Source organism: Balaenoptera physalus (genome assembly GCF_965194825.1).
Source record: "Balaenoptera physalus genome assembly, chromosome: 19".
Lineage (NCBI taxonomy): Eukaryota > Metazoa > Chordata > Mammalia > Artiodactyla > Balaenopteridae > Balaenoptera > Balaenoptera physalus.
In genome coordinates this window covers 66,706,650-66,726,083 of record NC_138900.1, presented here as the reverse complement: position 1 = coordinate 66,726,083, position 19,434 = coordinate 66,706,650, and the positions used below count along the sequence as shown (strand labels likewise).

The window sequence follows — 19,434 nt, the reverse complement described above, 5'->3', positions numbered from 1 at the left end:
AGCATCCTGATCCTTTCTCTCCAGGGCAAGGAAAGGGGGCTTTACAACGATTTAGCTCCTTTTCTGCCTGCCCCAACCTTCAGAGCGATGTTTTCCAACATTGTATTGTGGGCCAGTTTACGTGGAGTACTAGATACACCTCCTCGTTGTTGTATTTGCTCCCCACCCCCAACCTTCTGCTCTCAGACTCTCCTCCTGGGTCCATATTCCTGCTCTTGAAGAAAATGTCTTACAGCTTCCTTTATAGGATGGAATCGTCTGCAGGTGACACCCTCATTTTTGTTCCTGTTTTTTTAAATGTTGCCCAATTCTTTATTCTTAATAATCTTGAGATATAATTTATATCCCCAAAACTTCACCCCTTCGAGTGTGCAATTCACTGACTTCTAGTGAATCTATAGAGTTGTGCCAACAGCACCACTAATTCCAGAACATCTTCATCCTCTCCAGAAGAATCCGCATTTGCAGTATCAGTCACTCCCTACCTCCCCTCCCCCAGCCCAGGCCACCGCTCATCTGCTCTCCGTCTCTATGGATTTGCCCGTTTCGGACGTTTCATATAAATAGAACCACACAGTATGTGGGCTATTGGGTCTGGCTTCTCTCATTCAGCACGTGTTCAAGGTTCATCCACCTTGTAGCCTGTGTCAGTGCTTCCTTCCTTTTACGGCTGAGTTACAAGGCTGCTGTGTTGGTGGACCCCATTTTGTTGGCTGTTCCCAGTCTCCGGCTACCGTGAAAAGTGCCGCTATGAATGTTCGTGTGCACATTTACGTGTGGACATACGGTTTCAATTCTCCTGGGTGTACACCTCAGAGCAGAGCTCTGGGACAGATGCCAACTGTCACCGGCGTTCTTGAGCAGCTGCTCTACTAAAGACCCGATTCCGTGCAGAGCATTTTTCCCTCAACACCTCTGCTTCTGATGCCCCCCCCCCATGAGGGTGGTCCGTCCTTCCCTCTGGCTGCTTCTGGATTATGCTTGCCTTCGACGTTCTGCGTGTGTCCAGGCATGGCTTCCTCCGTATTTCTACGTGAGCTCTGTTCTGCTTCCCCAGTCCTTTACGTGTCATCTTCCTTCTATTCTCTCCTTCTGGGATTCCAGACACACGTTAATTAGACCGTCAATATGGCATGCTCCTTCGGACACGACTTTCTCTAAGGAGCCCCCAGAGCTGGGACTTTCTGGGGCTGGAAGAGGCCATGCCATTCAACAGCGCAGCTTACTTGTGGGAGCGCCCCAATTCTGAAGGCTCACGCTGCCTCGAGGGACACGGCGCCTGGAGACACTCCATCGTGCAGCCCCCTGCACCCCAGGCCCCATCACGGGACTGCCAGGACAGCCACGCCCCTTCCTCTGGAAGGGCCCACACAGCTACATCAGGGCCGCCACAGGCCCAGGGGCCATCTCCTAAGAGGAAACAACGTGACAGCTGCTGTGGTCATAAATACATTTTATTCCATTAGAAATGCACAATCACAGTGCTGACAACATCCCCCTAGAAAAGTAGGTAAGCAACGTTTCCATCAAAATTGTTAGTCTTCTTTTGCAAATACCTATTCTCATTACGCTGAACAGAGCACACAGCAAAAGGCTTCTGCTACTCCACTTTTTTTTCAATTTTGTTTTTTGTTATAAACACCATAGCAAATTAAAAAAGCTGTTTGAACAGAGAAAAATATCGTAGTTCTTGATTTCCCGCGTGTACTTAACGCAACCGCGCTGTGCTTCCTGCTCCTTCCCCGGACACGGCGGGGTGATCAAAAGAAACAGGGTCTTCGGGCGGGGGCGGCAGGGGCTACCGTCGTCTTTATTTACCGGCGCGCTCTCCCCGAGGATGAGGCACTCGGCTGCACTCGAGCAGAACGTGTGCGGCCCCCTCCCGTGCGAAGCCGAGGGACGGGTGCGGGTGACGGCAACCAGCGCTGAGCGGTGGCTCTGGCTCGGGCCCTGTCTGGTCGGCGGCCGTCCCCTCACTGGATCTGGATGGCCCCATGCTCCAGCTGCATCTCGGACTGCAGGGTGGGCTGCAGGGCGTCAGCCGCCTGCAAGAGGGGAGAGGGGGCTTTCTATCAGAGGGCCCAGTGTGCGCGTCCAGGCCACTCCCTGCTCACGGACACCAGCGGTTTTCAGGCACAGAGTAAACACACACCCGAGCTGGAGGGTGGGGCTGGGGGCCCGAGCGTCGCCCCTGCTCTGGGAGACGATGCTCCCGGCAGCTGTGACAGATCCGGGGCCACGGTCCGTCTCTGCGGGGCCCTGTCTTGGCCCCTGCTCCCCCCCACCTACCCACCGCCTCCCACACGTGCCCCTCAGCTCCCGCCACCAGCACTGCGTTCCCATTCCCACTGGGCGTGCACTCCAAGCGGTCAGCATATTCACGGTTTCAAAGTAGTTTAAAGGAAAAAAACGCAGTCTTGGAATAAGTCCCTGACCACCCACCTCAGCCACCAAGCATGGGCTCCCAGGTGGCGACCACTGGGGGGTTTCAGACTCCCCTAAGCCGCTGGGCAAAGGCACATCAGACTCTCGGAGGTGGGCTCCGCGGCTCCCCGGAGGACCTGTAGCTGGAGGGGCCCGGGGCGGTGCGGGGGGGCGCGGTGCGTGGAGGAGGAGGTGGAGAAAGCCACACAGCGGAGGCAGAGTCCCGGGCGGGGCCGGCGCTCCGCCTGCGACTGCGGCTCAAGGGGCCGTGTGCGGAGGCAACACGGCATTTTCGTAGCGGGGGGGGGGGTGGGGGGGGTGGGAGCGGCTCCCCACCCATCTGAGGACTCAGCACGGCCTCCTCCGCGCCGTCCCGAGGCCACGAGAGGGGCTGGGCTGGAGGGACGACACAGACATGGACCTTCTGGAAAAGGGAATGGACTGGCGCGCGCCGGCAGCTGCAGAGGGGGGCGCTCCAGCCCTGCCACAGGCTGCGGGGGCCCCTCCCCTTGAAGATCTGGAAGAGGCGGCTCTGAGCCCAGGCACCCGGGATGGTGGGGCAAGGGCGGGGGGTGGGGCTGGGCTGGGCACTCGGGAGGCCCACACTCTGATGGGAAGCCCTGCCCTTCCCCCTCGTCCTCAAAACGCGGCAGGAGACCGGGGCCCCAGGCAGGAGCGGAACACAGCGCAGCGGCGCCAGCACAGACGGGGCGCCCTCTCCCCTGCCCATGGCTGCTCCGGGGAACGGGCCCACCCCTCACGCAGCCTCTGGGGCTCGGGGGGCTCGGGGGCCTCGGGAGCCAGACCCGTCCTTCCCCAGGCACCAGGTGAGGAGTACAACCCCGTTCTGAGCAGCAAACTCTGGAAGGAAACCCACAGGAGGGCGGGAGGCCTCCTGCTAATGAAGAGACCATCGGGAGACCCGTCCCCGTGCATGAGGCGGGCGGGGGCCCAGGGAGGAGGCTGGGCCCCGGGGACCGAGCCCTTCTGCGGGGAAGACACCCCGGGAAGTGCACATGTCCCCCTCCGATCTACTGCTCTGTGTCCTACGTGGTCCCCAAGACCTGCCGGGTGTGACTGGAGACCGAGACACTGGCGGAAAGTCAGGCGCCAGGAGCTCAGTGGACATGGCTCCCCTCGACAGTGACACCCACACAAAGACCACAGACCTGGGCCAGGAAGACCCGCCACACGACACGCACCCCAGATTCAAGGCACACATTCTGAGTACCCCCGTGCGTGTGAAGCAGCAATGACATGGGCGTCAGACCCGCCCAGCTCGGACGGAGCCCCGGGGTCCTTCTTTAGGACAGATGTCCCTCGCACCACATCAGTAAGCTCGTCCACCCCCCCACCCCAAGTTCTGTGGGCTCTCTGTCGGCCTCATGCCCTCTCGGTCACTCTCCAGAGTGGCACATGCCTCTCTGATCACCGCTGCACAAAAGCACAAGTGTCCAGGCCACGGCTGCTGCCCACGTGGCACAGTGGACAGGTGTGGGGAGAGCAGGGGGCTGCGCCTTCTCCAGGACACACGTTCCAAAACTCTGGGCCAGGTAGGGACTTGTTGTGAACCAGGGTTAAGTCCCCGCAGGACCGCTGATCACCCAGCCAGACACCTGGTCACCAGGGCCACCTTGGGCCACCTGCCTGGCCCTGCTGAGCCGCGTTCCTCAGCAACTACCAGCGGGGACAGGACACGACACCTAGCACGGCGACCAGTGGAGGCCGGGAGGGGAGGGGGACCGCGTGGAAACTCGGGGCTTTAATTCTAAGCGTCAAGGCCGACGGCATGATACGCGCACCTCATCAGTGCTAGGCAGAGGAGGGGGTCCAGAGAGGAGGCAGAGAGGGTCCAACAGGCTGAGGTCACAGCGATGAGAGCCCCCTGCCCAGAGGCGCTCAGCAGTGAGTCAGTGAGTCAAGCCCACAGCCTGAGGTTTGAGGGCACCGTGTCACCCTGGCCCCAGCAGCCTGAGCTGCTCCAAGGGCACCCTCTCCGGACCGCGCCCTGACAGACCTTGATCACACCGCCCCCAAACAGGCTCAAGCACGAGCACGGGAGCCCACGCCTGGCTCCCCCATACCCAGGGGAGGCCACAGTGGTCGCCTGACCAAGCACACTCACTAGGGCCGAAGGTGCGAACGCTTCGAACATCTCGAGCAGCAGCCCCCACGCCAACCTGACGGCTCAGAAACTGTCCAGATGGAGCCCAAGCGCTGCTTTTCTGGGGCTCCCGGGAGAGCGCCAACCACGAGCAGCGCGGGAAGAGGACCGCAGCCCAGCGCGGCACAGCTCGGCCCACCAGAGGCTGCCACGGGGGAAAAGGGCAGAGGCCACAGGCAAGGGTTGCAAACTGACCGCCCGTGGCCGGCAAGCGCGCAGACCCTGGGCCGGCCCTGCCCCAGCCCCGAGGAACGAAGAGGTCTCAGGTACACTTAATTTGGCCTCTAAATGTATAGGTAAACATTTGCATGAGACAAGAGTATCTCAAGAAATGGTTTAAGGCTGGTATCTGGGCCAAGAAGTAACCTCTCACCTTTACACTTTCAGGCACTTACGAGACACGGAGTCCCACGCGAGCGCCTACGTCCACACCACGCACCTCTCATGGATCACTTACCTTCCTCGCGGGAGAAGGCCCAAGGCAGAAATGCCCCAGCGTGTTCACTACCTGCGGGGGCCCGGGCCCCGCCCACGCCCCAAAGGGAGGACCCACCTGGGCTGCAGCGGTGTGGTCGCTCACCGGCGCCAGCTGCACGTACTGGACCTGGATGTCGCTGCCCTGGAGCGGCGAGCCGTCCACCCCCGTGGCAGCAGGGTCCGAAGAAGCCACGGCTATCAGCTGGGCCCCCTGCAGCACCTGCAGACACAGAGCAGAACCGCGTCAGCACAGCCGGCGCCGGGGGAGGCCGCCCCGTCCTACCTGGACCGCGGGGCGGGGCACCTGCTGACAAGGGTGCGGCGTGCGGGTGTGCCGTGTGGACGTGCACGGCAGGACCAGGCCGCTCCCCTGCATCTGCAAGTCGCCTCCCTCAAACATCCAAGTGCTGGACACAGAGAGGGGCGTTTAGGCCTTACAGGAAAAAATACCCAAAGAGCGAACTGCACGCAGGGACGTGGCCAAGCGCGGGTCTGAGATGGAACAGGAGCTAGAGCACCTGGAGACCTTCCCAGAGTCACCGCTTTCTCAGGTTCATGGAAAGGGGAGCCTGAGGGCAGCCAGGAGGCCAGGCAGACGGCGGCAGGGCCTCGACCCTGGGGCAAGCTAGACACATTCACTTGAGCGTCGGGGAGGAGCGGCCCCCAGACAGTGGGCCACTGATCGAGTCTGAGAAACAAGCAGAAATGTGCATGTCAGTCACAAGACCCCAGGCTCCAGAGGGAGTCGAGAAGGGCTCTGGGTGTGAAGAGGAGACACAAGCTGGAGGGTGAGGCCCAGATCCCAGGGGAGGATCCGACTTGCCTCCAAGGAGACAAATCACGGATCACGGACCCCCGTCCTGTGCACCAGGAACCCCACTTGGACTGTGCCTGGAGGGAGGGACAGATGAGGCCCCCGTGACGGGCTCTGGGTGACGCCATCACTCACGAGCGCCCACCCCAGGCCCACCGCGCCCTCCAATAGGCAGGCAGGCGGACTGGTGCCTCGAGGCCCCACAGGGAGGATGGCGAGCGGCCGGGGGGCTCCGAGGCTCTGCATTCACGGGGGTGAGCTGCCATGAGCTGTGGGGCTTTTGACTTGGGGCTGCACTCCCACCCCCTCAAATTACACGCCCATGGGACCACCTCCTGGGGGCGCTCGTCAGCTGCCCTCGGCGGGGCAGCTGTAGTCACGCTTCCTGACCAGCCCACGGCCTCCCACACGGGGTCAGAGCTGAGGATGCTGAAAATACAGTCTGCGGTTTCAAACACGATTCTAGTTTTTGATGAGCTAAAGTTCTATTTCTTTAATAATGAATCCATCAGTGGAAAAAAACAGGAAAATTCGATTTTCAGGATAAAAGACGGAAATCCTAACTGGTTTTCCTTTTGTGTCTTCAGAAGCCATCTGCAAACACAGTTTCACACCTCGCAGCGGCCAGCTCTGCTGGGCAGAGTGACGGCCAGAGACGGGTATGTCCCAATCCCGGACCCCGGGCCGTGTGCCCTGACAGCAAGGGCACTTTACAGATGGGACTGAGCCGGTGATCAAGGTGGGGACGGCGTCCTGAAGCATCTGGTGGCCCCGTGTCACACAGGCGGCTCAGAAAGCAGAGAATCTTCCCACATAACAAAGCGTGGACACCACGCTGATCTGGAAGATGGAGCAGGGGCCACCAGCCAAGGAATGCAGCACCTCTGTCTCCCCGGGATTCTCCACAGGGAACCAGCCCTGTGACCCCTAAACTTCAGCCAGCAAGGCCCGTGCTGGACTCATGGCCTCCAGACTGTGAGAGGACACACTTGTGCATACTCCACCACGCGTGGTCACGTGTCCCCGCAGCCACAGCCCACGCAGACGGCCACGCTCATCTCCTTGGCTTCCTCCTTCTGGGCGGGAACCGGCTTCTAGGTCCCCAAAGAGCTGACCTGACAACAACGGCTCTCTGTAAAACACCACTCTGTCCTGTATTAACTGTTTGTACTAATGAGTTCACGAGAGGTTTTTAAAAATTGGAGAAAACTGACGTCCCCTCTATTATTCATTTTCTCTTCCCCAGAACTTATCCACCACCAGATCATTCGTGGTCAGAAGTAAGACATGGGCCTGCCCAGTTCTGCAGCTCTGCCACCCCGTCGCCAGGGAGCAGCCATGCCCTGGACCCCGTGGGGACGAGCCGCCTCGGCAGCAGCCGGTGTGGCCCCAGCAGAGCAGAGGGCAGCGGGGCTCAGGGGCCACCCACACTCAAAGCCCAGCACCCCCTCCCCAGGAGGCCAGGAGCGCCTCCGCTGGGGTTCAGTCACCCTCGTGGCTTTTTACGGAAGCACAGCACGTCCCAGGAGGGCCTCCGGCCCACACACTCCCAGCAGGGACAGAAAGTCAAAGGGTCCAAGCTGGGAAGCCAGCGGGACCTGAAGACAGGGGGACGGGAAGCTGAGTCTAGCCATTTTCCCACAAAGAGCAAAAAGTCAAAAGCCCACCCAAATCACACAGCCACAACACGTTTCCTTATTCTGAGCAAACCGAACAGACGGGCCTGTTCCGACTCTCACAAGCTACGTGTCAGGACGAGGGCCCCCGGGGGTGACCTCCATGGGGGCGGCTCCACCAGCCGGGCCGGCAGTCCCCCACCCCCAGGCGCACCTGCTCCCCACTGGCCTGCGCCCCAGCCGCCTGCTCGGCCGTCCAGCCTGCTGGACCACCGCCCCCTCTCCACCGCTGGCCTCCCCTCCCCTGAGGACGGGGCCGGCAGCGGGGACCAGGGACTCCCACGCCCTTGGGCCCCTCTGAGCCCTGGCTGCCTCGGCCACCGTGCACCTGACTCCAGACTCAGCCATCCCATGCAACGGGAACATGAGCTCCATGATGACACGGGTGGGAGGGGTCTCTTCTGTTCACTGCCAGATCCCCAGCGTCCAGCAGTGTACCTGACGCTCAGTAACTATTTCTGAAATAAGTGAAGATCACGCTGATGTTGATGAGGAAAGAGGACGAGGAACAGGAGGGGAGTGGAGCGGAGCTGGTCCCGTAGCGCAACATTCAGAAGCGTGTCCGCACGCCCTTCGCCCTGGCTCTCTTGTGGTCCACTCCGCCCCGAGCCTGGCAGTTCTGGGGGAACTTAAGAGACTCAAATGAAAAGCTTTCAGAAGAAAACAGGAGGAAGGAGGGGTTAAGCGTTAAGGAGAGACCTTGTCAGCTGGAGGATACGGGCTGGTTAGGATGCCTTTCTCGCCAAGAGTGACAGCTCTGGAGCTGTGAGCGGGGGAGAGGCAGGAAGAAACACACAAGCCAGGCTCACGGCCCGCCTGCTCCGTCCACCCACCCGGGGCCTTGGGACCAGACGCAAGGCCAAGCCCCTGGCACCCTGTGAAGAGACGCATGCACATCCCCAGCCGGGCCCTGGAAAGGCAAGGTCAGGCTAGGGCATCTGGATCCCCAGGCTGGTCCTGCATCAAAGCCGGACACCGAGAACCCAAGGAGCGGGTACACACACGTGCTCTGCAACCTCAAAGCACCAGCCGAAGCCCGGCCCGGCACAGCACGGAGGGCTCAGGCAGTCATCCGCTCATGGTGGGGTGGGTTGGGGGGCGGGGCGGGGCAGGGTGCAGACACGTTACACTGCGAGACGTTGGCTTTTTCTCTGAGTCTGAATCTAGCCATGTAAATCATCTCGAGTTAACTAAAATGTCTCTAATGACCAAACCCCAGCGAGCGACTGGCCTTCGCCGGACACTCCCCAGCACCCGCTGCCCACACGCGCAGAGACCCCCACGCTGCTCCCTCAGTTAAGTACCCACTGCGTGCAAGGCACCGTGGGCAGGACGCGACCCCAAGGAGCCTAGATTCTGGAACAATCCCCGGGCTGTGAAGGGAAGTGACTGCTTCTCAGGACGAGCAGATGAGAACTGGCTGGCGTCCAGATGCTCAGCTGGGGGGACCTGGGCCCGTGAGAAGGGGGACAGGAATGCCCGGGGACGGCAAGGGAGAGAGCCGGGGGAGGTGCCAGAGGAGAGCGCCACTGAGGGCTGAGGCCGGGGACACAAGCTGCGAGGCTGTAACCAGTGCTCCCCCGTGCCAACCCCACCCCCGCCTGCAGGTCCTGGACTCGACTACAAATGTTAACTATTACAACGTCGTCACAGTTTTGTCACTGCTGTACACGGTGAATTTAAAGTCAAATCTAAGACTATCTTTTGATGAAACTTACGAAATCATGGAACTTCTTTCCGAGCTCTGCCTGCCCTCTGGTTTTGGGGATGAGCCACCCCTCCCTACAAATGGAAGGTGTGCTGTGGTACCTACGAGTGATCTTCTTCCTCTCCGCATTCTCAGTAAAGTGACTTTTCACGTGATCTGCACAGCTGATTAAATCTTAAGAATTACAGTGTCAGAAACCCCGGAATCTAAACGTGCAGCGTTTATAATAAGGAAGGTAGGCCCATTACCAGCCTGGCGGATAAAAGAAACATAGGAAAATATTCTCAACCGGGAATTCTTTCAAAATGCCATGCCCTTTAAACGTTTCCACCCTGGTTTGGTCTTGACAAGCGATTCAGGAATGAGTTGAACACCTAGCGCTGAGCGAGCACGAGCACGGACAGGAGGGAAAGACCTTCCGGGCCTTTCGATATCACCCCCGCCCTCCAGGCGCCGCCCTCCCCCGCTCCCCCCAGAAAAGTGCAGGGAGGGGGTCTGCTCTTCAGTTGGGGTGGCAAGGACAGCCAAGGGGGACAAGCGTCTCCATGGAAAACGGGGCTCTGACTCCAGTGGGCAGGAAGGGGCCCGCTTCTCACGTGGCACTCGCACGAGGGCACCGCCAGGCTGGGAGAGGCTGGCGGTGACACGGCCTCCAGGGCTGCTCCGCCCACCAAAGCCACCTCGCTCATCCGCGGTTTCAGTTACCCGCGGTCAACCGCGTCTGAAAATATTAAATGGGAAATTCCAGAAATAAACAAGTCCTAAGGTTTGGCTCGCGCGCTGTTCTGGGCACTGTGATGAAATCCCGTCCTGACCTTTGTCCTGCGTGTCCCGCCCGTTAGCCACTTAGCAGCATCTAGCTTATCGGCTCCACTGTCTTGGGATCACAGGGCTTGTGCTCAAGACACCCTTCTGTTACTTCGCAATGGCCCCGAAGCACAAGAACAGTGATTCTGGCCATCTGGATGTTCTCTTACTGTGCCTAATTTGTAGAATAAACTTCATCACAGATGTGTACGTACAGGAAAACCCTAGTACAGGTCTGGTGTCACCCGTGGTTTCAGGCGTCCTCTGGGGGTCCTGGAACACATCCCCCGCAGACAAGGAGGCACGACTGCGGCGCCTTCCTGCAGCCTTGGGAAGGCACCACCGGGGCCTCGCCTGGCTTCCCTCCACAGCGGCACACGGGCCCCGGGGGCCTCCGCACTCGGGTGGGAGGGTCACACGGGCCCCCGCTGTGGGCCCCTGCGCCAGGCGCCTGTCCCGAGTGACCGGCGGGTACCCGGATGGGACAAACAGCTTGCTCGGTGAAGCCGTCCTGGACACGGACTCAGAGCAAAGCCCTGTTGGGCTTTGGTGGACGGGGAGAACGGCCCCCACGACGAGGCCCGGCTGCCCCATCCGCCTCCAACTCCGGCTTAAGAATATGTCTTCTCAAAACCGGACGAAGCTTGGATGAGAGAACGGCCATGAGAAGGAGTCAGAAGGCCGGCTCTGCAGTGCCCCGCCCCGCCCCCCCACCGGCCCCCGCTGCTCCGGGCAGGAGCGACCCCCCCAGCACCCGGAGCTGGGACATCGCAGGGCAGCCAGCAGCACACCCGGCAGGGACAACCCCACAAAGGACAACCCAAAGGGCCTCTCCCGAAGTGGGGGCAGGAGCAGACGCTCTGGAGGCAGGACGCTTCTCCTGAGGGTAAAACGAGCGAGCGAAGCCAGGACAAATAAAAAGTGCTCCGCGGGCCAACCACACGGGCGCCCTCGGCGGGGCCACCGCGCAGCTCTTGACACACACAGTCAGGATGACCTGGATCTTAGCCGGTGACAAGGACTCCCGCTGCGCAGAGCAGCAGGACCCCTGCGGCACTCGAGGCCGCTGGACGCCCGCCGGGGGTCCTCGCTCTGGCGGGGGGACGGGGGCGGCCCCAGAACGAGCACAGAGTCAGCTTGCGGCCAGAGGTCCTGCCGGACAGCGAGGGCCTGGCTCACCTGGCTCCCCCTTCTCCCGACCACGAGCCGCGGCACCTTCCTGCTTCCTGCTCGTTTCTGTCTGCAGCCTTTTCCCAACAGGCGGTGGGGGGCAGAAACAACTATCTAACTGGAAAGCAGCGAGCTCCCAGGACAGTAGCCAGAAGCAGCGCCTCCGGGCTTCCCAGGGCAGCTGCCCGCGGCTGGACCGGGCGAGGGAGCCGGCGGGGCCACGCTGCCTCAGAGAGACACGCATGCGCGGACGCGGGTGCAGCTCGCGCCACCTGGCCAGCCTCGGTCACAGGCTTCCCTGGCGTGTTTCTGAAGCAGAGCCCATTATTTTCAGACCAAAGAAAAATGGCACAGTGTCCGAATCTGAAGCAGTCGACTAAGGGAATCCTGGATCTACAAGCGCTGTTTCTCTGGAGTGCACACATCTGGTTTTTCTCTGTATTCTGCCAGTTCTGAAACGCTGTCTGATACCCAACTGAGATAATGCAAAACTGGTGCAAAGCCTAAAATAAATGCAAGGAGCCCAAGGAGTTTCCAGTAATACTTAGAAACAAAACTCTCAATCCAACCAAGAATCCACCCAGACACACACACACACACACACACACACACACACACACACACACACACACACACACAAAACACCAAGCAAAAACCCTCATGCACCCACAAGACAGGCATTGAGCACAGCTTAATTAAGCGTGTGGCCAGGAGAAGGACGAGACCCTCACACCTGAGGCCTCCGGGAGAGGCCAAGGTCACTGACCTGTGTCTGCATTTCCGCTTGAACCCAGCTGGTTACGGTAATGCACTCAACCAGTGGACTTTTCCAAACCTGGATGTTAATTCAAAGAGCAGCTTCCCCCACGACAGAAAGATGAGGAGGTGAGAGGAAGATGCCGCAAACCGCCAACCGGCCAGGAGACCCCGCGGCACAAAATCTATTTTGTACATTTGTACAGCAAACGCCAGAAACAAACAACCATTCTTAAGCCTCTAAACCCAGGGACAGGAACGCTAATCTGCTTCCTTGGATCCCACTTGGAGTTCCTGCCCACGAGGGGGACGGCCAGACACAAGCACAACTGGCAAGGAACCCCAGAACACAACAGAACCGGACCGCACAGCGCTCCCCGGGTGTTCCTGGAGCCCTCAGCGCGCGGCCTGGCCTGGAGACTCCTCACAGGACTCAGGGCTCCAGCCAATGGAGGCAACGTTTTAGAAAAGCATGCTACGGCCAGGCCAGCAAGCTGGCGCTTCCAGAGCTGACAGGCCAGCAGTCAGGAGCCAGATTTACAGCTCGGGGCGGTGGCTCCCGGCAACACAAGCAGCTTCTGCCCTCTGCTCTGTTCCTCCTTCCAGCATCGGGCATGAGCCTCAATCACAATCCGGAAGAAAGGAAAACAAAGCCTAAAAATATGATAAAGCAAAAGCGGAAGTCTGGAGATGCGTGGTATTCAGCTCATCATTCCAGAGAGGGCGGCGCTCCTGGGAACAGATCTTAGCCATGTGTCTTTAAGACTTCCAGTCGAGTGAGGTGGGGGTGAGGGAGAGTGGAATAACTCAGCCAGAGTCAAATCCAGGGCCTCCACTTGCCCGTGGGCTCCAGGCCTCTGGCTTCTAGAAGGGTCAGGTGGGGGTGGGTAGGGAGCGGGTAAGACAGCACTGGAAGAACAAAAAAGGTGTTAATTATGCATGTAAGTGACCTGTCCTGTCCCGGGGAAGGAATAGGGTGCCCAGCCATCACCCTCACGGCGGCAAGGAGCTGAAACGCCAAAACGTGGACACAGACGCTGCAGCTGCCGCGACCAGGAAGCAGAGCGCAGGCCGGGGTCGGGCTCAGGCCGGCCTCCCTCCCTGCTCCCCACCCCCGACTGTGTGCTCGACTCCCACTGTTTCTTTATTTAATTTGGAAAACTCACCCCACAGAACCACAAAAATTATCGTCGTGTTCACTGTGATGGGATGAAAGAAAGAACTTCCAAAAAGAGATGACGCAATTTTCCTACTGAGCTCCAGTCAGCAGGGAGCATTTAACAAAGGACCCACCATGCAGATGGCCGCTGGGACCCAACTCCACCCCGGGGGCCGTGTCCTCCCCAGGAGCCTGCCCGCCTGAGGCCGCGTCTCAGGACAATCCATGCTGATGTGAGGCACATGAGAGTACTGTGTGGTCAAGAAGGTATATGGGGACCAAACAGCCCAAATCCCCTTTCTGCATCCACAGCAGAGCTGCCACAGGTCCCAAATCCTTCCTGGGAACAGACAGGGTGCTCTGGACTGAGTGTCGAAGCCCTGATTCCCTGAGTGATGGGGCGCGGGTGCGGAGGTGGGGCCTTCAGGAGGTATTAGGGTTGGATGAGGCCACGAGTGTGAGGCCCCTACGAGGGGTCAGTGCCCTTCTAGGAGGGGGAGAGACACAGGACCCCGCCCACAGGCACACCAAGGAAACCACGTGGGGACATAACCAGCAAGAGGGTCCTCGCCAGAACCCGACCGCAAGGCACCGTGGTGTCGGGCTTCCGGCCTCCAGAACCGTGGGGCACACATCTGCCATTTCTGCCCCGTCCATGGTACCCGATTACAGCCGCCCAACCCAGACAGGGGGAGACAGGAGACAAACATCCCGGCCCCTCCCTGCGCCCTGCACAGGGGAGCTTGGGGCTGCACTCTGAGGCAGGTGTGCCATCCGCAAACACGCCCGGGCTCACAAAGAGAAGCTCCGTTCGTGTGTGACAAGTGCTTGTCTACACCGCACGCCGTGCTCAAGGGTCAACTGACGGACACCAAGAGTCAGAAACGGTGCAAACGTTTAACTTCGGGTGTAAAGAATGCCTTCCAACTTCCTGTAAGTGAAAAGACACCTGAAAGCAACCCTCCACGCTCAGCCAATAGGAGCCTGCCTCGGGGGAGGGCACGTCCACACTTCACTTTACAGTGCATTCCGCAGCGTAGCCAGTAGCCAGTGCGGGGCTGTGTTGATGACACTGTCCCGCATGCACTGGAAACGAGACACCACCACCACGTGTGACCGCTAACGAGAGGGGGCTGGATGGCTGGACGGCGGGGAATCTCACAGATCCCGTCCCGCAGCTGCGGGCTCCAGCTGCACCCCCGGAGAGGAAGCATCCAGCCACTGGGCTCCCTCCGCCACGCTCCCTCACTGGGTAAGCCCATGGAAGCCAGTGGGCGAGGGGGCCTGGGGAGGACGGAGCCAGGAGAGCCCAGCTCCCACAAGAGAGCGGCCGACACCAGGGATATGTGTCTGCACCTGCCTGGCCGCACACGGGGGAAAGAGGGCATTGAGGGCTGCCGGCGTCAGGGTCACATGACCGCCAGGGCCAGTGGGTTTGCGTGGGAGCAGCAGGACAGGCCGGGGTCCTGGGGCCTCAGCCCAAGAGCTGCAGTGCTGGGCACTGGGCACAGATGGCCTCTTGTCTGTTATCGCGAGTGGCCAGGGAGGAAGCTGAGACTCAGAGACTAACTTACGTGCCCAGGACCGCGAGCCAGAAAGAAAACCACCAAACAGAAGAGGCTCTGGAGGCGGCTGTTCCGACTCCCTCCAGGCTGCCCCAGTGCAGCGCGAGGCCAGATCCGGTCACGTGGGACGGGGGCGCATTAGAAAGAGTCAAAGAAGGGCCACACAGCAAATCAGACAAGAAGAAACCTCAAAAGCGTCATTTGACTTTAGAAATCAATTCCCTCTAAAATATAAGGAAGAGCCGCACTCTCAACCTCTCCCCATCAGCCTCCGTGATGAAAAGGCTTTGAGCCCTTCATCCCATCTCCTTGCCAAACACCTGCCCATCTGGCATCATCCGCCTGGGGGGATCCATCTTCCGGCTCTGGGGGCTCCGGGGAGCTCAACTCAGGTGCTGGGGGGAGCGCCGCCCTAAATGGAAGATAATTCTCTCAAAAAGACCCACCTGGCAGTTACATCACAAAGACCTACTTTTAAGGAGCCCCGCTTTCCCTCCTGTTCGCCGTGCCCGGTTTACCCGAGTGCCCCCCGTCCCCTCAGAGCCTGGTCTAGACGGCTGACGGCCGCGGCCGCGCGTGTGGCCTGGGAGGCACCTGTCTCCCCCTCCGCGCCCACCCTCTCTAGGTAAAGCATCTACTAGCAGGCGGGGCGGCTGTTACTGGGCTGGTGGCCCATGCCGCCCCCTTTCTAAAGGGCTCCGCTCCAAAGTTGGCCGCCCACACCAATGTACATCTTTCGCCGCAGGAAGGCCACCGTCAGAGTCTGGGCCGACCTTCACCGGTCAGCACGGGGGGCGTGTCTATAGAGCAAGGGGACAACATGGGAACGTTACGTGGGCACGGGGCTGAAAGCAGCAGCTCAGCGGGCAGCTCTGAAGCCGGGTTGGGGCCACCTGAGGAGCTGTCTGCTCGTTTTACTTTGGCGTCAGCAAGAAACATTGCCCGGATTCTTGAAATCAGTGACTGTATTTGCCTACACACGAAAATAATTCTAGATTAGTTTTCTACCCTGAATGCCTGTCACGCTCAGCATGCCTATCGGTTCAAGGGTCCTTCAGTCCCTCCCTCCCTCTTCCTCTCTCACACACCTGACAGGGGTGCCAGGTGCTACCCTCTCTCTCCAGTCCAAGCCCAGTGGCATGTCACACGGATTTCATTTCATTAGGGGGTTGTAAGTCCTCAGAAGAGATGTAAAGAAAGACGGGAGTGGAGTTTGCCAGTACACCTGCAAATGTCCCCCTGAGTCCCTGTGTGAGAGGAAACTCAGCATGAGGGGAAGCCGTCCCGATTCCTCGGAATCTTCTTGACCACAAATCGACCTCTGCTCTGGAGCTGCATGGAGCCCGAACGTGAGCGTGGCGCCGGTCCTGCCTCGCGGGGGGTCAAATGTCTGAACACAACGCCCACGGGGCCCAGGCTGGGGGCCCGACCGCGTCCTCCAACTCTGCCAGGCATTCCAGCCCCGCCGGAGCAGCGGCCTGAGCCCACACCCGGGCGCCCTGATCAGACCGGGCCTGTGATTTCTAGACGAAAGATTCCTCACGAACACACAACGAAGCCAACGGTCACCCTGAAGTGCACCCTCACAGGCAGTAAAAGTGGGAGATGACATTGTGCTTGAAAGGTCTGTCTTCTGCAGTAACTCTGCTGAGTGGCTCAAGGGCTCACTCGTGTCCCAGCCCCGTGAGAGCTCTCACACCACAGGCCCGTCTGGTGGCCCCGGCCCCCCGGCTCAGCTTCCTGCAACTTCCACCACGTCCTCCTGAGACCTCCAAGCCCTGGAGACCCGTGGCGCCGGGAGAGCCCAGCGCCAACTCCGGCACCCCACCCGCCCAGATCCACTGTCTAAACTCAGACGCCTCACCCGGTGCAGCGACTCCCCTCTGGGCTGCAACCACCAGAGTCCACACATGACTCCACCTAGAGCACGCAGAGCGAGCCTCCAGTCTCTACAACATGGACGGCCAGAGCTCCTGGGGCTTGCTCGGGGAAAAGCCGGGGCTGGGCAGAACAGGAGGGAAACGTCCCCAAGGGTACTTTCCATCCCCTATTTCTCTGACTGTAAGGGAGTGAACCATCTGGAAAAATGGCCAGCACTTCACGGGGCAGCCCCATTACAGGGCTGGCCTTCCACCCACCCTCCTCCACAGCTAGAAATTCAGAAAGTAAATTCCTGGTGCAGGAGTGGTAACTCGGTTCCTTCCAACAGACAGCAGCTGCCCTGACGGCGTCTGGAGTACAGTTGCTGGGGTACTTAGCTGCTCTGCACCATCACCCAAACGGCAGGGACACTGGTCCAGCACCAGGCATGGGCTCCACTGCCTGCTGCACGCACGCCCTTCACGGAAAACACAGACAGTGACAGAAAAGCTTCAGGAGAGCCCAGAGCAATCACCAAACCTTCCTTATGCAGAAAAAGTTCTACAACTTAGGCCTCACTAAAAAGAAATTTGGAATTAGTCAGAGTCACAATTTTTCAGCCTACTGAGCTGTAAGGTTTAAGTAAGTACTCCTCTGGACATTTCCAAGTTATTACTCATGACTAAAATCATCAGTGAACATATGCTACATTTTAAAAGGCTTAAAAATAAAAGTGTATCAAAATGCTTTCAACTCACATGCATATCTTACAGTTAACTAATGCTAATCTGAAATAATTACTATTGTATTCATTCATCAACAAGGAATCACTGAGTACTGACAACTGATACTACACTGGGTACTGTGAAGAACGGAAATGAACAAAATTTGGATCTAATAGCATTAAAGCTATTTAACTTAACATTTTAAACATATATTTGAAAATGATGAAATTGATCAAAAACGATTCTCGAATTTTAAAGCCTGTCACTCCTCCCTTGACCGTCTGGAGTCAAAGCCTTTGAGGTGGGGCTTGACCAAAGGGGCTCAGGGCCGTGGGCGATGCATCCAAACAATCGTAAGGGCCTTTGGGGTTTTCTTGCAAAGCTACTCAGCCTCAACTGACATGAGCCTCCAAAGACATCGTGACTCCAATGACCTACAATACTGGAACCGTACACGTAAGTAACCACGTGGTGCAACTTCTTCTAAAAACACCATTACAATATCCTTCCCAGCCCAAACCTCTGTCAACCTCCTCCTGGCCTTGTCCGACAGGAAACCGTCTTGTTTGTCACCAGCTCCAGGGACAAATGACAGGCCTGGACTGCCATGCCAGCGTCACTAACTGGTCATCCTCAGCCACACCTCCCATGGGCCCAGGAGGTGGCAAACAGTGAGTCCTGGGAGTCGGGTGCCCCCCCGGCAGCCCCACCCCCGCTGGGGACCAGGATTCCCGAGGAACGGAGCCGGCAGCAGGAGACGCCGCCGGGTCCCGACGGGGCCAGCTGCCCCGGGCAGGGCGACAGCCTGCAGCGCCACACTCGGCTCCCACGGCCGGGCGGCAGGAGACGCGCCATTGTTTCTGAGACTCTTCTAGGGTATTTTGGGGAACCACTCAACACCAAACTCCCTCCACATCCGGCCTTTTCTCATTTAAACGATATTTTCCACCATTTCTGGTAGAGAAGGCTTTTCCATGAGGGGTTAATTCCCTGAGCTACCTAGGTTCTCCAAGATGTGCGTCTGTGTTTTGGAAGGAACGTATTTTCTTGAAGGGAACATTTTTATTAGAAGTGAAGTGACAGTGTGAGGGCTTCCCTGGTGGCGCAGTGGTTAAGAATCCGCCTGCCAATGCAGGGGACACGGGTTCGAGCCCTGGTCTGGGAAGATCCCACATGCTGCGGAGCAACTAAGCCTGTGCGCCACAACTACTGAGCCTGCGCTCTAGAACCCGCGAGCCACAACTACTGAGCCCACGTGCCACAACTACTGAAGCCTGCGTACTTAGAGCCCGTACTCTGCAACAAGAGAAGCCACCGCAATGAGAAGCCTGCGCACAGCAACGAAGAGTAGCCCCTGCTCGCCGCAACTAGAGAAAGCCCGCGCGCAGCAACGAAGACCCAACGCAGCCAAAAATAAAAATATAAATAAATAAATAAATAAATAAATATTAAAAAAAAAAAAAAAGAAGTGAAGTGACAGTGTGTACCATCTGCAAGGCTGAGACTGCTCTCCTGGCGTGCAGACCACTAAAAGTGGACTAGAGCCCCTGGGAATGGCAGACACTGTTTCACTGCTACAGATAAAGGCACCCTACACACACACCACACACACACACACACACACACACACACACACACACACACACACACACACACAGCCCTTCTTCTCATCCACCCCAAAAAAGGCCTACACTCCAAAAACGTCCTACACATAAAATGTTGGATACTTCCCATCTCTTCTAATCTTTTTCCCAGCTGGGTTTATAATGCCTCATTTTATGGAAAAAGTTCCGAGAGCTACTGAAATTTACTTTTAAGCAAAGTATCAGGATGGACACAAATGCCAAAGAACTCGAGAGAGGTTTAAGAGTCTCGAGAATGCCAGGGCTGTTTAGTTAGATACTGGTGAAGTTATCTCACAGATGCAGGATGAGAGTAACCTGGACACATCACCGTGTTGCCTTTTTTTAACACGTGACCCATGCATGTGTGTGTTTCTGTGTGTGTGTGTGCGGCATATTCATTATTGCAGAGACGGGCTTTGCCAGAACACACACAACTCCCAGGTTTCCAAGTGTCCTGATGTCGTTCAGCCTACAGACAGACAGACAACTTTTTTCATACACATC

At 58.4% G+C, this 19,434-nt stretch overlaps 1 protein-coding gene across 10 annotated transcripts in view; it reads right to left on the bottom strand.

Moving 5' to 3' along the window:
• Positions 1 to 1,436: 1,436 nt before the first annotated feature.
• BANP (BTG3 associated nuclear protein) overlaps positions 1,437 to 19,434 on the bottom strand; it is a 108,187-nt gene continuing 90,189 nt past the window's right edge. For all 10 annotated transcript variants that reach the window (XM_082436917.1, XM_082436915.1, XM_082436923.1 and 7 more), the window contains 2 exons: positions 5,142 to 5,285; positions 1,437 to 2,045 (listed from right to left, as the gene is read on the bottom strand). In XM_082436917.1, the coding sequence (XP_082293043.1) occupies positions 1,974 to 2,045; positions 5,142 to 5,285 (216 nt within the window). In that variant the 3' untranslated portion in view covers positions 1,437 to 1,973. The remainder of the gene's footprint in view (positions 2,046 to 5,141; positions 5,286 to 19,434) is intronic.